The sequence below is a fragment of the Lepisma saccharinum genome, chromosome 2 (assembly GCF_977018435.1).
Source record: "Lepisma saccharinum chromosome 2, izLepSacc3.1, whole genome shotgun sequence".
Taxonomy (NCBI): Eukaryota; Metazoa; Arthropoda; class Insecta; order Zygentoma; family Lepismatidae; genus Lepisma; species Lepisma saccharinum.
Genome location: NC_139230.1, coordinates 66811099 through 66826929, shown reverse-complemented (window position 1 = coordinate 66826929; position 15831 = coordinate 66811099). Strand labels below are relative to the sequence as shown.

Here is a 15831-nt window from a genome sequence, read left to right as displayed (position 1 = left end):
AGGTGGGATCCGAACCACTATGTGCCTCCACCGGGTATCGAACCCGGGACCCCTTGATTACAAGGCGACGATGCTGACACTGCGCCATCATCGGGGAGGCCCTATATATATATATATATATATATATATATATATATATATAGAGAGAGAGAGAGAGAGAGAGAGAGAGAGAGAGAGAGAGAGAGAGAGAGAGAGAGAGAGACATACATGTACAATGCGTGAATTAAGTACGCCAGTAACAAACACAAAATATTTCAATTACTTTTCACAAGTACATATAATACTGTATTTAAACATCATGTGTGTTATAGAAATTTAAGAAAAAATCTTTAGGAGAGCAATATTAAGAATATTGAAGAATATATTTCACCCTTAAGTCGTTGATTTACAAAGTTTAAGACGCTTAATACTAAAATATCATTGAAATTCTTCCATCAAGAACAATTTCTAAACAAAGTAACGTCTGAGATAGTATGTACTATTTAACCTGCCGGAAACGGACAGCCGGTATTTTTATTCATATTCGCATAATTATTTAAATCTCTGTGAGACACTTTAAAGACACTTTGGAGACTTAACTCACACGTTAAGCATTCAATAATAATTTCTTAATGTAGTTTAACGTGCTGCACACAAAGGGAAATACAAATGCTGCGCACATACACAACGTTCTAGCTGTTTCAAAATTTATCAACAACTTGTCAATTGTATATACAGTTTAACACAACTCATAGAACAACATTTATGCAGATAGTTTTAATGCAGGTGTAATTTCATGACATACTTGTATGCACAAAAATTAAAACAGAAAACTGAAGGGGTCCCGGCTTCGATTCCTGGTGGAGGCACATAGTGGTTCGGATCCCACTTTAAACTGTAGGTCCAGTCCCGATTAGCCTTACTGTGCATAAAGTGAACTTAAAAACACCAACGCAACTAAAAATTGAAACAGAAAACTTTATTCCACAATATGCGATGAGTTCCTAGCCTATAGTAAAAAATAACACAGCAATGTTATTCGCATATTGTGGACAATTTTATGTACTAAATTCAGAATGTTTATAATGTCTTAGAATTGCTAATCTCAGGCTACAAATATCATAAATTTGTGTACTTGTAAACATCACAAACATTTTGATAGGATAGATTCGACATAGTCTACCGGTTTGCGCTCTTGATTTCCGTGTTATGGCCTCCAGGTTCAAACCTTTGTGGGGACCTTAAAATGTTTGTTCCTCAAAATTATGAGGGCAACTGGGGAACTGCCTGAAGAGAAGTAGAGGTTTCTAGTTGAGGATGAAGTACATCAAAGACGATGGTAAAACACTTACCAGGCCCTGATCTTGAAAAAGGTGTTGCGCCATTCAGTTTGCTATTTGTAGGGCGAATTGCTTGTACAATTGGAGGAATAATTGAAACGGGGAAGACAAATGAAAGGGCAACAAAATGATTAAAAATTCTAGCCATGTATTTAGAGCATTTTTCACTCAATTAATCCAAAATGGAATGGGAGTTAAGTCAAGATATATGGTTTACTCACCAATGGGCTTGATTTGTAAGCGTGACTGCATCTCAATTTGCATCTCTCATTCCTCAGTATACAAACGATTTGCCGTTCACTTTGCATCTTACTGTGTTACTTAAAAACCCTACACTAGTCTGCATAAAAGTTCTTAACACAAGTCTGTAAATAATTAAAATGGCTGAATGACACATTTTGGCGTTATATTGAATCTTTTCCAACGGAAAATAAAGTTATTCTTCTCTTTTCATAATCCAGAACAAAATGATACTGAGCAACTGTTAAAGCGAATGCTAACTCCTTCTCTTCAGCGTCATGGTCAGTCGAACGAAAGGCTACAAAATGTACCAAAACTAATGGAAATAACATATTTTCTACTATTACACGATATTCCAATACAAAAACATTCAAGTGAAATGCTCTTGTAATCGCCTAATACAGTATCAAAAGTTTTGTATATTAGTACTGACTGATTTCTTCAAATAGATCAATTAGATATGTTATGCGTACGCCTAAAGATCTTTATTATGATTTACGTGCAGTAGGGAAACGAAGATTCTGTAACTCATTAAATATGGAGGTCAAATAGAATGTAAATTGAATTAATTCATACAAACACTCAACAGAAACACAATCAAGTGTCTTATACGATATTTGATTTACCCAACTATGATGTGGGGAACAGAAAACGACAGCTAATACCTTTCAAGAACTCAATTAAAGAAGAAGTATTAGCACGATATTTTGCTAAGTAAATAGAACAAAGTTGTGATACATACATAATGTGGATCTTACCCCAACCCAATTGTCATATTTTGCACACGTTTATCCTACATAAGTAACTATAAGATAATATATACATTACACTTTTCCAGATATTATAGTTTTTCAACGTTAGAAGAAAAACATACCTTCTTAACAAAATTCACAACTACGTAAATGTGTTACTCATTCTAGCGTGTGTGTGGGTGTGACTGTTTGTTTTGCAAGATTAAAAATATTGGGAATATATAGAAGTGTGGCAGAAACAATTTGAACTTTTCTTCACGGAAAAATAATCTATGTTTTTTTTTTTAGAATGTGTTAAATAGAAACCACAAAGTAACTGTGCAATTAAACAATAACGTTCAAGAGTTTAAACACAAATATTCTAACGTGCGTATCAATGAGCAATTTATATTTAAATAATTTTAGTTTAAGTTCGCTTCTATCAAGTAAAGAACATTGCAACTTAAGACTTTCATTTTAGACTTTTATGTAGTTCGTAACAAATGCCATCTTAATAATATTTATTTTATTTTATTTTATTATTATAGTTTTTCTGTTCTCAATACTACATCCGAAGAAAATAGCAATAAATAAATAAAACCTTGGATTTCATCGTTCAGCATTTGTTTGCTACGTTATTTATGCAAACGCAGGTACGCACACACACACAACACACACACGCACCCACAGGCAGGCATGTATTCCAATTACTTCACGCACGCCACGAAAATAGAAGGCTTAATGTACCCTTCAACACCTAGAAGAACGTGATTATTGGGAAAAACATGTTAAACTGCTCTAATTTTCGTCTTTTGGTTTGAAGTTATCTAACTTAACAAATATATTTGAAAATATGTTGTACCATTGTAAATATATTTAAGAAAAAATTCTCTTTTGTCTTCTATCCCAATATTAATTCAAAGTTCACATCAACAATAATTATTTAAATTCATAAATAATAGTTAGGTAGAACAATAAATATTATTTTACAGAAGAGACATTAAACTTGCATTTTGATATTACTTTTGGGGAATACGAACAATGTAGGAAAGAACATACTGTTTTCAAAATGTCTAACGTAATATCAGTAACCAACTGAGGATGAGGAAGGGTAGATAATACTTTTCTAAAAAGCAAACGGATAAAATAAGGCTAGTTTCAAACATTTCTAAAGAGATAATTATTTGAGTGTTCAACAAAAATAAGGGAAAAATTTGAGTGCTTGCTGTAAATGATACAAATAATTAAAATATTTCATTTCATACAAATCGGAAATTAAAAAACACCCTCCCACAGATGTAAAGGAATATTGAACCACAGTTAATCCCAACATAACCGATAGTAAATTATCTATGGTACTATGATACTTAAGAGTATTAACTAATACTTTTGTTAAAAAAAATAAACTAGTATACATAGACATATACACAGTAAGAAATAGAAAATCTGTTTGAAAACATCACAGGACATACATGAACAAGTGATCGCGTTTAAAGGGTTTTGTATACTTTCAACTATAGGCAAAACTGATTTCTACCAGTCAAATTCAATCCATTGCGATAAACATAAGTGAAGAGCACATATATATTAAAATTATAAATGTAAAATTGGGTCAGTCAAAAAATTTATATTACAAGATGATGGATGCATTGCAACTCTTCAAAAATAATATATATATATATACATTTAATGCTAATTTCAATGAAATATTTTAATTTTTGGTTCAATGTATTTGAACACAGACAATTAAAAAACAGAAACTGTTTGAAAAGCTAAACAATGTATGGATATTAGGTACAAATACATATCTACCAGAAAGGGTTATCAAAATTTGGGGCTTTTTACTTGTCACACATTGCAAATTGACACTAAAAAAAATAATCTTTCGCTTGTGTTGATATTTTTTTCACCTTTATTTGAATTTCTTTCAATAGGCCTGATGGAACAACAAGTGAGTGCATGAGGAGAGAACAAAGCGGAAATAAATTTAAAGGCATTGTTACTCAATCCAAGCAAGACAGGTTGCATAGAAAATAAAGTTCAAATTTATCGAGCATACCAAACAAAAGCAAACATATTGATAAGGACAACATGCATGTGAAATAAAAATGGGCCAAGGTTGGTGCATGCAAAAGCTGACAGAGGTTTCCTACGCCCAGCACTTCATGCACGATTCATATGTCAAAAACTGGCAGCTTTGAGAGGCGAGATATGAAAATTTAACATACTTATTACCAGTCCAAATGGGCTTGTGATACAGGACATAATTAAGAATAACAAATAATAATGCATGTTTGAAGGTGTACATCTTATAAACTATTACAGATACAACGAAATGGTTTACAACAGGAAATGAACATAATAATGATTAATAAACAGGGGTAAACGCATCTAAATATGCAAATACTGGAGATAATGGCCCGAATTTAAAATTAATCAAAATTGAATTTGCTGCCTCTCTGTTCTTTACAAGTAAGTTAAGCCTAAAGAATAAAGAATAATGATAAATTACTGACAGCCGCGATGGTCACTTTTATAGATCTACTGCTGTATCAAATTACCGATCCGCACATATGGAAAAATCTCATAATTAGCTGATATCATCTCTGAAAGGAATTCTCTCTCTATGCTTACCTACACATGGATTATGATTCACTATACTAAATATCCTGTCACACTTTCTCTTCATATGATTATTAGGACAGATGCATCCAAACATTGGAGACATACGTAATTTAGTCCAGGCTTCATGACACATGTCCCTGAAAGACAAATTAGAAATAATGCATTAAGACTGATAAATTCTCTCGTATAAATTTAAAATTACGTTCGTAAATAATCCAACATAGAATAACAATCACATAATCATAATTTGTAATTTTCCTGTACCAGTTGACATTATTGCTAGATATAAATGGTAGTAGCAGTAAATTGCAGCAAAAATAACAGGAGTTCCTTGTGAGTACGTATTCTAGAATATGATGTGTTTGATTGAAGTTCCACTGTTACCATTCACTAATGCTGAGAATCTAGCAGAACTGATATCAAACATTAATCAAACACGATTATTGTTTTAAAAGAAATCGATGAAGAAAAATGAACCAGTACAGTTACCACTAATAATTTGTCATTTAACTTTTATAATTTAATTTCAAAGTGGATGAACATGTAAGTTTTGTTGTGCATCCCGATTTCTCTTCTACGACTGAAAATGATTCAAAATGAGCACAAACTGAAGACAAAATAGAAATAATATAACAATTTTACAATAGGAAGCCATAGGGTAGGAAGTGATCCTGAGACGGTAAAGATCGATGAACGTCAGGAAGAACACGATGACACGAGGTAAGGTACGATCCACGTGTTCGTTGATAATATCTTCCTATACTTCCACCGAGGTAGTGGTGTTCGAATGCAATGTAGGAATTGTGATCCGCAAAAATATGGCTGTTGTGGCAATTAAATGAACCATCTCTTGTGAATGATGTCTCATCTGTAAGCAACATTCTGGTGAATAAAATTGGGATAATTTGCACAAAAAAGCATGAAGTAGGGAGGAAATCAATGAAATGGTTCTTGTAATGTAATGAATTTGAGTATAAGTTGTCCCTCTCGGCTGTTAAGTTATACTATATTTGAACGAAAATGTAATCAAAGAAATGCTTCCTTATACGTCACTGAGCAAGGCTGAGCAGAAATCGAGACTGTAAAATAAAAGGCGGCTATTTTATTGATGCTTACGTTTACAAGAAATGTGAGTTTTGAATAGCAAATAGCCATTGGAAATTTTGTCTGATCTCATATTTTGGCATGCCGACAAGCTCACCCACACTAAAGTTTGTTACATTTTAATAGACGGATGAAGGTCATGCTCTCCCGTGGTAATTTAATTGTGTACACAGTATAGGCAGAATACAGAAAGGTGGATCTAGGGAGAATCACAACAATACCACTGGAACACTGCATCCAGAGCACTATGTTCGGAGGGGATATACAAAGAAGTGAAATAATTGGTTCAGGATGGGGAGGTAGAAGCTTGATCTTGAGCGTTCTTTACTCGCCTAACATGCTACAGTAAATATTTTGTTCATTGATTGTTCAAAAAATTCTCAAATACAATAATTTGCAAGGTATAACTATGCCAGTTTATGTACACTTCACTTTTGCTTCTGGCTGTACAGGACAAAAGTTACTTGTTTATATTTCCACGCAGTCACGAAACAACAAAATACCTCTGTTCCTAAAAAAATAAATTTCCTAACTATTAATTAAAAATAAGAGGATCATTAAAGGATATTGAAGCTAGATTTAAACACTCAGGCTCAAATTTCCCTACAAATATCCTTCTACTATAAAATATGCTGAACACAGAAAATTCTACCAGAAACTTCATCTCTTATTCAAACGATATATTCATCCGTGTTTTTACATTTTCGTATGTCACACCGTCCTATTTTTTTTCGAACACATAAAGTGAACTGAAGCATCCAGTGAGAGAGGGAGCTATGCCAAAAAAAAAAGGGAAAAAATGAGTCATTACCATTTTCTATATCCTCCTGCCATCTCTTGTCTATGCTGCGAGTTACAAGCATGTGCCATAGCTCTCACTGTCGTTACACTTTTTCTGTAAATGTGAACTTCACCATTGAGTACATGTTCAGTGAAGGAGGGAACTATGCCACTGAAGGCTGCTTTATTTTTTGTGAGAGTCCAACGCACTAAAATATGCACCATGAAAAGGTCGTATGTACTGATATATCAATGCATCAATGGCTTCTTAAACGTGATGATAGGCCTATTGCAATAAAACAACATTGACGGCACAATATAGAGAATAAATACTTTTGGTGTTATTGTGTGCGGTAACACTGTTGGAAGAGAGAATAGTACTTTTGCCCGTGAATATGTGAACTATATCAGGTAACATTGTTTGAAGCTGATATAGCGAGAAACATGGATCTGTGTGTAGCAAACAGTCCTCAAAAGTGTGGTAAAAACGTACCCGCTGTGAAGAGGAAACGGAATAGTGGAGAAGAGCATGTGAGTGAGTGAGTGAGCGTTGTTCAGGAGTTGAACAACAAAATCCACAATAGGAATGCTCCTACCTTTGCTATTAGGAACCCAACTGCTGACCAAACTCCTGACTCCGTATTCTTCAAAAACACATATGCAGATCAGTATCTGCACATGTGTGGGAAGGATTTCAAGTTGTCAAGTTATCACTCTACAAACAGGAGTTCTCCGATGGCTGACTATTCATAACCGACAAAAGTGCTGAAGGACATACCCTACTCTATCCGCAAGGACACCAACATCAACACAACGTTAATGCCATATAATCCTCCACAGTCCTCTTTCTTTTATCAAAATCTTAAATCCACTTCAACATTTGACAGAAAGTATTCTAGATGAAATATGAATATAAGAATCATCCTGTAATGTACTGTATATTGATATTGCTTACAATTTTGTTTCATTCTACAACTTATTTTGGATCTATTATTGTGAGTTGTATACAAGGTGGATTGATATAAATCAGATGAGTTTTTTTAAAAAAAAATCACTGATATAAATCAGTTTACATAAATAATTTATAGAATAATGTACATAAGGATTTTGTAGATATGAGAATCACTTTTAGTTAAAGTACATTAATCTCGTAATCATGTAATGAAGTTTATTAGGCTCTAAGAAAGGAAAAGAAAGGAAACGAAATATGTGTACTGATGGGGTTAAACTCATACGAAAGAAAATGTAATATGTAAAGTGTAAACACACTTAAATTTATCTTGATTTAAAACTCAATATAAAAGTAGCAAACATTTTGTGTAGAAAATTATACAAAATACTAAGTAAGTACATGCAGAATATTTTATATTTTATTTTCACTGGAAGAAAAGTTACAGGAATTATTATAGTTTTATTGACACACTCAACAAACATTTCCATAGTAGGTTTATTCTATACAGTATCAGAAACATAAAAATGTATATTTACGTTATTTTTTATTTGCTTTAATCAAACTGTTCAAACGTTTAACAGGGCCGTTTAATAGAAAAAGGCATTCTATAAAAGAAAACATGTATCTCTCTCTATATGTATGGTGCCAGAAAACATACTAGCAATTTTAAGCGTGTTTTTAAAAAAATAGAGTTAAATAAAAAATCCGACTTTAATAAAAAAAACGATTTAAATAAAAAAATCATTAAAAATGAACTTTTGAATAAAAATCATGATTTTTATCCACCTTGGTTGTATATCAAGACTCATAATGTTTATCTCGTAGATTCTATAGATGAACTCAAAATCTCTAACAGAGAATCATTGCAGAAGTATATAGACTGTTTCTATTCTATCACATGATATGTACCCATTACCCGTTATTTGGTAATACCATTATTTTGTAAAAATACAAGACATATAATTTCTCTACTTTAACACACTCTCTCTAACGTCGAAAGTGATGACAACTGTAAATTCATATCTTTTTCCCATGTGCATAAGTTTATTACTAGAGACCGGATATTAAAGGGAAGTTCTTTTCTATTTTTCAACACGGATCATAGAATAAATAACAACAGTGTTGATAATTATCTTCCACCAACAAGATTACATGGTTTTTATTTCCCTTTTCCCCCCTTTTTAAGCCCACATTCCCTTCTTTTCCCTTTCTTAGCCCACATTTCCTATTTTACCTTTTTGTAAAAACATTTAGCTTTCTGGTTTCTTTATTGACTAGTTTTTCAGCCTACATTCTTCCCCCCCCCCTTTAAGAAATATCTTCCTTGGTCCCTTTATTGACAAGATATCAAATATTTTGCACGACTGTTTTTTCCATGAACAAAACATTCAACAATTGTCTATTTTGTGCAGTTTAGAGGAAAGAAAGAACAAGCGCCTTCTACCTTCCTTTCCCTCCATGAGTGTTGGGAGTATGTTGCAGCGATTGTTGAAAGTGCTCTTATCTGCTAGATTTAGGCATTTATTGTGAATCTTTTTAGAATAGTTTTAACTTTACTTTGTGACAGTGACGACATAATTGAGTGTCAGTGAAATGGCGAAGCCAGGTATACAAATGGCAGCAAGCTATGGAATGCGGTAAGCTGTTGCAAGAAAGATTTCATCGAAACGGATAGTAAGATTATTCACTGTACTTTACCTTCAAAAAGAGGAAATGAAAAAGGACTATAGTTTATTTTTGCTCTCCACTATAAATATATATATACTCCACATAAAAAGGAATAGATTAATACGAAATTTAATGCATTCCTTTTTATATCTGAATGGTATATATTGTACTGTACTTTCATTTAAAATAGTATTTTTAGTAGAGTGCAAAAAAACTATAGTTTGGCAGTTTGTCCTTTTTAGAGGAAAAATTTTCCCTTTAAAATCCGGTCTCTATTTATTAGTACATATTAGTTCCTTACGGAAAAATGTGGTCTATATTATACGGAAATGACTAAACGCACTGTTCTAAAAACTCTGTTTTCTCGCTTTCGTGTTCATATGTCACAACTCCCTATCTCACTGGATGCCTCAATTCAGAAGTTCACAGCGGCAACTGGCTCGGCAGCCGAGTGTGTTAAGTTTTTCATTGAGATTTATTGAGATGGTGTTTTAAGTCCACTTAATGCACAGTAACGCTAATCGGGACTGGCCCTCCAGTTCAAAGTGGGATCCAAACCACTATGTTCCTCCACCGGGTATCGTACCCGGGACCCCTTGATGAGTGTGTTAAGTGGTAGACTTTCGATCTCGCCAACGAAATTTCCAGCTTAGGCAAGCGTGCTCTTTGTAAACGTTCCTTCTTCAAATTCATCTAATCACCACTCATCATCGTCGTCGCAATTAGCCAAAAGTGTAGAAAAGCGACGCTAAATAACAACAAAAAGTTCACATAAAAGAAAATCAGTTCAGAAAATAAATGAAGCTAAGTAAAAACTTAAAATTTAAGCTGTCATTGAGAAAATACACACACGATACCATATTAAAAATAGAGGAATTTTCAATGTTTAGGATACAAGATGAGGAAATAAAGATATGAAAATACAGAGAAAGCGGAAAGAAAAAAAAATACGTTGAATGCTTACAAGAAGTGACACATCCGCCACACGAAATTCCACTTGCACATCTTAAGGGAAAAACCACTGGGAAAGAACTCAAGATAGAATGAGCCACTAGGGAACCCAGAGATGAGATGGAATTAACTTGGAAAGTTGTAAACCAGGAGATTTGCTATGAACGACGAGTGGATGATGCGAAGACGTGTTCAAGACAAGAGACCGGGAGTTTGAACTTGAGCAATGCTATGGAACGTACCTGCATGATATTATATGATAGTCTTTTCTAAGTACAGAATAAAATGTGAGTATGTTACCTGATTTTGAAAACATATTTCGGCAGAATATTAATTACATACGAGCATATGTTTGAACATTGTTGGATACTTTAGATATTATCTAGATTATTTAAATATTATTTAAATTCTAATTACAGGTTATATTATGAGTATATACATTTAAAATCTTGAGTATTTGGAGTTGTGATGCAATTTAATATTTATTTGAATACTTTAGCACAAACACAAAAAATCATGCGCAGTGTGCTTAAAACTCACGCACAAGATTCTCTTTTTCTGTGTGCGATATCCTCGACTCGACGTGTAAACGTCTCTCCCATGCCCTTACCACATTCTGCAGAACCTCAGGAGAGGTTTGGAGTTTTGTGAGTGGGCCCTAGGACCCAGCCCTCGGTAGCAAGATTCTGTTCAGTGCTAAGGCCAATTTTTGTGTGCCGGGGGAGGTGTATAAGCAAAGTATACTGTATAAGTACTGGTCACCCGAGAATCCACATTGGACAGATCCCAGCAAGGTGACGGGAGGTGGGAAGTTAATGGTGTGGTTGGTTGGTTTGTTGAATTGGTTTTTTAAGTCCACTTTATACACAGTAAGGCTAATTGGGACTGGACCTACAGTTTAAAGTGGGATCCGAACCACTATGTGCCACCAGCGGGTATCGAACGCGGGACCCCTTGATTACAAGGGGACGACGCTACCACTGCGCCATCGGGGAGGCCCTGCTAATGGTGTGGTGTGGTACTTGGGGTTCCCGACTTGTTGGTTCATTTTTAATTTAGGGCAACTTAAATGCAGAGGTCTACTTGCTTCTGCTACGGGAGGAGATCTTACCATCCTTGCTGCCACAGGATGAAAGCTATCCTGAATGGTTCCAGCCAGATGGTACCCCACCGCACTATGGGATGATGATCCGTCAGTACCTGGGATCAACAATTCCTTCACCACTAGATTTGTCGCCGAGGAGCTGTGGAATGGCCAGCACGCTCACCTGACCTGACACCATTGGACTTTTACCTCTGGGGACATCTGAAAGGTATGGTGTATGCTACGAAAATCAGGGATGTGGCCCATTTGCGCACACGCATAATGGATGCCTGTGCGTGCTGCAATCTCGAAATCTTTGGAGCAGATCACTTTATTGCAATATGTAACAAAATATACTTGCTTCCATATTATATATTATATGTACACATAGTTTATTATTTTTTATTATAGCTACTATTGAGATGAAACTGGGTGTTCACTGGAATACAAGGGGTGCGCAAGGCAAGCACTCCCTTGCATCGCCTATAGCAAAGCCATACAAGACACGTTCCAGTTATACTCTAGGACTCACGAATTAGGACGATATAAGGATTATTTTTCGTCAAGTTGAACATATAGTACTGAGTTTCAGTACCAGTCGTAGAGCAATTGAGCTATGCAGTTTGCTATGTACAATTTTTAGACTTAGGTGTTTTTTTTCAATCTGTTTTAACGTTTCCAGAGTGAGGCATCATACACACACACACACACACACACACACACACACACAACCCCCAAACACTAAATTTAAAATATTAGTTTGATCTTGTGTTAATTTATTTCATAATTTTTTATTCACAATTATTTAAATCGAATTGATGATGATCTTATTTTATATAAACTTGCTTTCTCCTTTGAATTCTACAATTTCCCACTACTGTCCAACCCCAGCCGTTAAATTTCTTTGCAGAGGGCTTTTGTACGAGAAATGTCCGTTTTTCTGAGTTTGGAATCTGTGCAAGCATCAGCCGTCATTAATCACGCGAAAAGACGCTAATTGTATTAAGTAAAGCAATCGTTTAAATAATATGGAGATTGTACATTACATCTATCCTAATAAGAATACATTTTATTACTTTATACATTGCTAATAAGTACTATATTATAATGATTTTGAGCCAAAAACGAAGTATGAATTCATGAGAACATTAACAAATATTGTATAGATAAAAAAACCAGAAACTTAGAACTTTTCCTTTATATTTTAACAGTGCAAGAGTATAGAATTTTAACAATCAACAAGTAAATATTTTCCCTTTCTTTATATATCCTTAATCAGACAACTGTATGCCATGCAACTTAAATTGATAAATAATTAGGAGTCAATGCTTGTATAGTGAATGCGGCCATACAACCGAGAATTCTTAGAATAGGTTCCTCAATACCCAAACTAATATTAATTTAATTAGAAGTTAGAATAACAAAAACCTAATATAGGACAAATAAATGAACAAATGAACTATAGAATTTAAAGGAACCACAATCTACGTAAATTCCCCATCATATCGCCACACTTACCATACACGTTGTTAGTCAGAGCTACACTGCTCTTTCCCTCGTGACGGATGCCCCAAGACCCCGCGTAATCGTTTCATCCTAGCGACTCCGAGCATACCAGCCAATCAGATTCAGGCATGACGTCATTCAATGTTACCAGTACATTTTGAGGGCAGAGGATTATAACATACACACACATACATATACATATACAGTGCGTTCCTTTTCGCTCTAGGCCGAGATAGCGCGTGACATGGCGCAGATGCCGGAATTTTCGTCCTTAACGTCTCGCTTATTTACGCACATATCTTTAGCATGTATACAATTATATTTATATTGCATAACGAGCACTAACCTGTGTTATAAGAGTTGTTCAAAGTTGTTCAAGCGCTATCTCGGCCCAGAGACAAAACGAACGCATTGTTCGTACATAGACTATTATTGATAATGTAATGCATTACCTACCTACAAGGTTGCTGTTGAGAAACTCTCTAACGACGATTCATACATACATACATACGTATACATACTATGTATGTGTGTGTACACGCTTGGTATGCGTAATTATATAACTTGAACCAGTTCTTGATATTTTACTTGGCTATGTCCCTTTATTCTCAGACCCTCACAAACTTTATTTATCATAATGATTTAAAAGATTCGAGGACAACATTTTATATTGGAAATGCGTATTAATGCATTATTCACGGGAGAAAGTAACAATGCTGAATGTGAAACATGCTCAGCATCCATTTGCAGGCAATCGATGTCAACCACGTCTTGGCGTGCAGCGTAAGAGGGAAGGACCACCTGGGAAATCCGGAAGAAAGTAAAAAAAGAAAGTATAAAAAAGAGGGAGTTAAGCTGTAGGACAGATTTTATTAGGCACGTAAGAGTTCAATTAAGATAGTATCGTCGTTAGAGAGTTTCTTAACAACAAGCTTGTAGGTAATACGTCATTATCAATGACTGTTCTCTTCGCCGAGCATGAAACGTTAGACTCGCGCTTGTGTCATCATATGCGTAAAAAAAACAGCACAATGATATGTGGTAATTCCAAGAAATATCTTCAAACGTACAACCAAATTAAAATAAAAGCATTTCCTGAAATGCCTTAAACAGCTGGATCTATATTTATATTTTACGTTAGGGTGAACTGGCTTTACTGGTATTTTTTAATTTGCTTTATTTTACTTCGCTTTTTGTGCCACTCTTTTGGCTAATTTGCGAAAATGAGGATGAGTGATGATATGATGAAATTTATGAATGGACACTCACAAACATACATGCCTACGCCGGGATTCGAACCCGGGACCCCTGGTGTCATAGCGCTATGTGCTAACCACTCCGTCATGGGGGTCGGCGAACTGGTTTTACTTTAACCGTCATTGTTGTTGTGTACAAAGGAAGTATGTGTTTCATGACAAACATTGAAACTTTCCTGGCGATGTATAAGTTAACTAGTTAGACGAACAAGTGAAACAAACATGTCTAACTTACGAAACGCAGTTATAAGAAAGGATTTGGGTTTTCCTTATAATTTTAAAGCTCACAGGTCCACACGTTTTTATCATTAAAATTCCATAGATCATTTGTTATTGAATCACTGTTTCCTTTGTTGATTATACATGTGAAGTTATTTATTAACTAAAATAATTATAAAAATATCATAATTAATAAGAAAAAATAACCAATTATTGCATGAGTGTCACACACATATTTTACCATTCATTAAAACTCACAAAAACATAATCATTTTTCATAAATGTTTTTTTGTTTATAGATACGTTGTTGTTCAATAATTAATAATAAATACAAAAATTACCATCATTACCAAGCAATTGTGTACTCTCACTGGTATGAGTGCCTCGATCAACACGCATTCAAAGATGGCGCCTGATATGCCAACTAGTGCATTTGCCTTCTATTTACATTACAGTTGTTTTTATGAACAAAAGTAATATAGAAATTTTGGGAACACTATAGGGAATAACGTCATTTATTATCATTTTTCTATAAAAAATTTAACAGTTGAAAAATCGAAAAAATAGAGGTCTTGGGCAGGATAGCCAGCCCCCCTTCCCCCCTCGGGTAAGGTAGGGTTAACACTCTCGTCTATCAATTTAAGGTCCGTGTTTTCTCTGCGAATCCCGACGGGAATAGTGGGATTGTTTTCAATTTTAAACTGTACATAGAGCTTCGATTTGCCAATTTGTGAAAAAAGTGGTCTCTCAAGAAATGTTTCTAACGTTTTTGTATTTGAGTTCGAACGTGATTTCAACACATAATTTTGCATATACAAACAAGGTAATACGTATCTTTATCTTAGAATACTGTAGTCAGAAACATAACGAAATATAACTCTTAGTCAGTCGAGTTACTTTTGTCTTCTCGTTTAATATCTATGAAACTAAAAGTTAAAATATACAAAACAGTAATTTTGACTGTAGTATTATATGGATGTGAAACTTGGTTTCTTACATTGAAAGAGGAACATAAATTGAGAGTATTTGAAAATAAGATCCTTAGGAAAATCTTTGGACCTAAAAGGGATGAGGAGAAAGGTGAGTGGAGAAGGTTACATAATTTAGAACTACATAATTTGTATTCATGTCCAGATATTATTAGAATTATTAAATCAAGAAGACTTAGGTGGGCAGGCCATGTGGCACGAATGGGAGAGGAAAGAGGAGTTTACAGGATTCTTGTTGGGAAACCTGATGGTAAGAGACCTGTAGGAAGGCCAAGACGAAGATGGAGGGACAACGTTGAGATGGACCTAAGGGAAATCGGTAGGGATGGAAAAGAGTATATAGAACTTGCTCAAGATAGGGAAAGATGGAAGGCCTGTGTTGCTGCAGCCATGAACCTTCGGGTTTA

General features: G+C 34.6%; 1 protein-coding gene across 3 annotated transcripts in view; it reads right to left on the bottom strand.

The window, feature by feature from the left end:
- Positions 1–15831, bottom strand: part of Gfrl (Glial cell line-derived neurotrophic family receptor-like) — an 861280-nt gene that overhangs the window by 218710 nt on the left and 626739 nt on the right. For all 3 annotated transcript variants that reach the window (XM_083117425.1, XM_083117426.1, XM_083117427.1), the window contains exon 5: positions 4925–5052. In XM_083117425.1, the coding sequence (XP_082973551.1) occupies positions 4925–5052 (128 nt within the window). The remainder of the gene's footprint in view (positions 1–4924; positions 5053–15831) is intronic.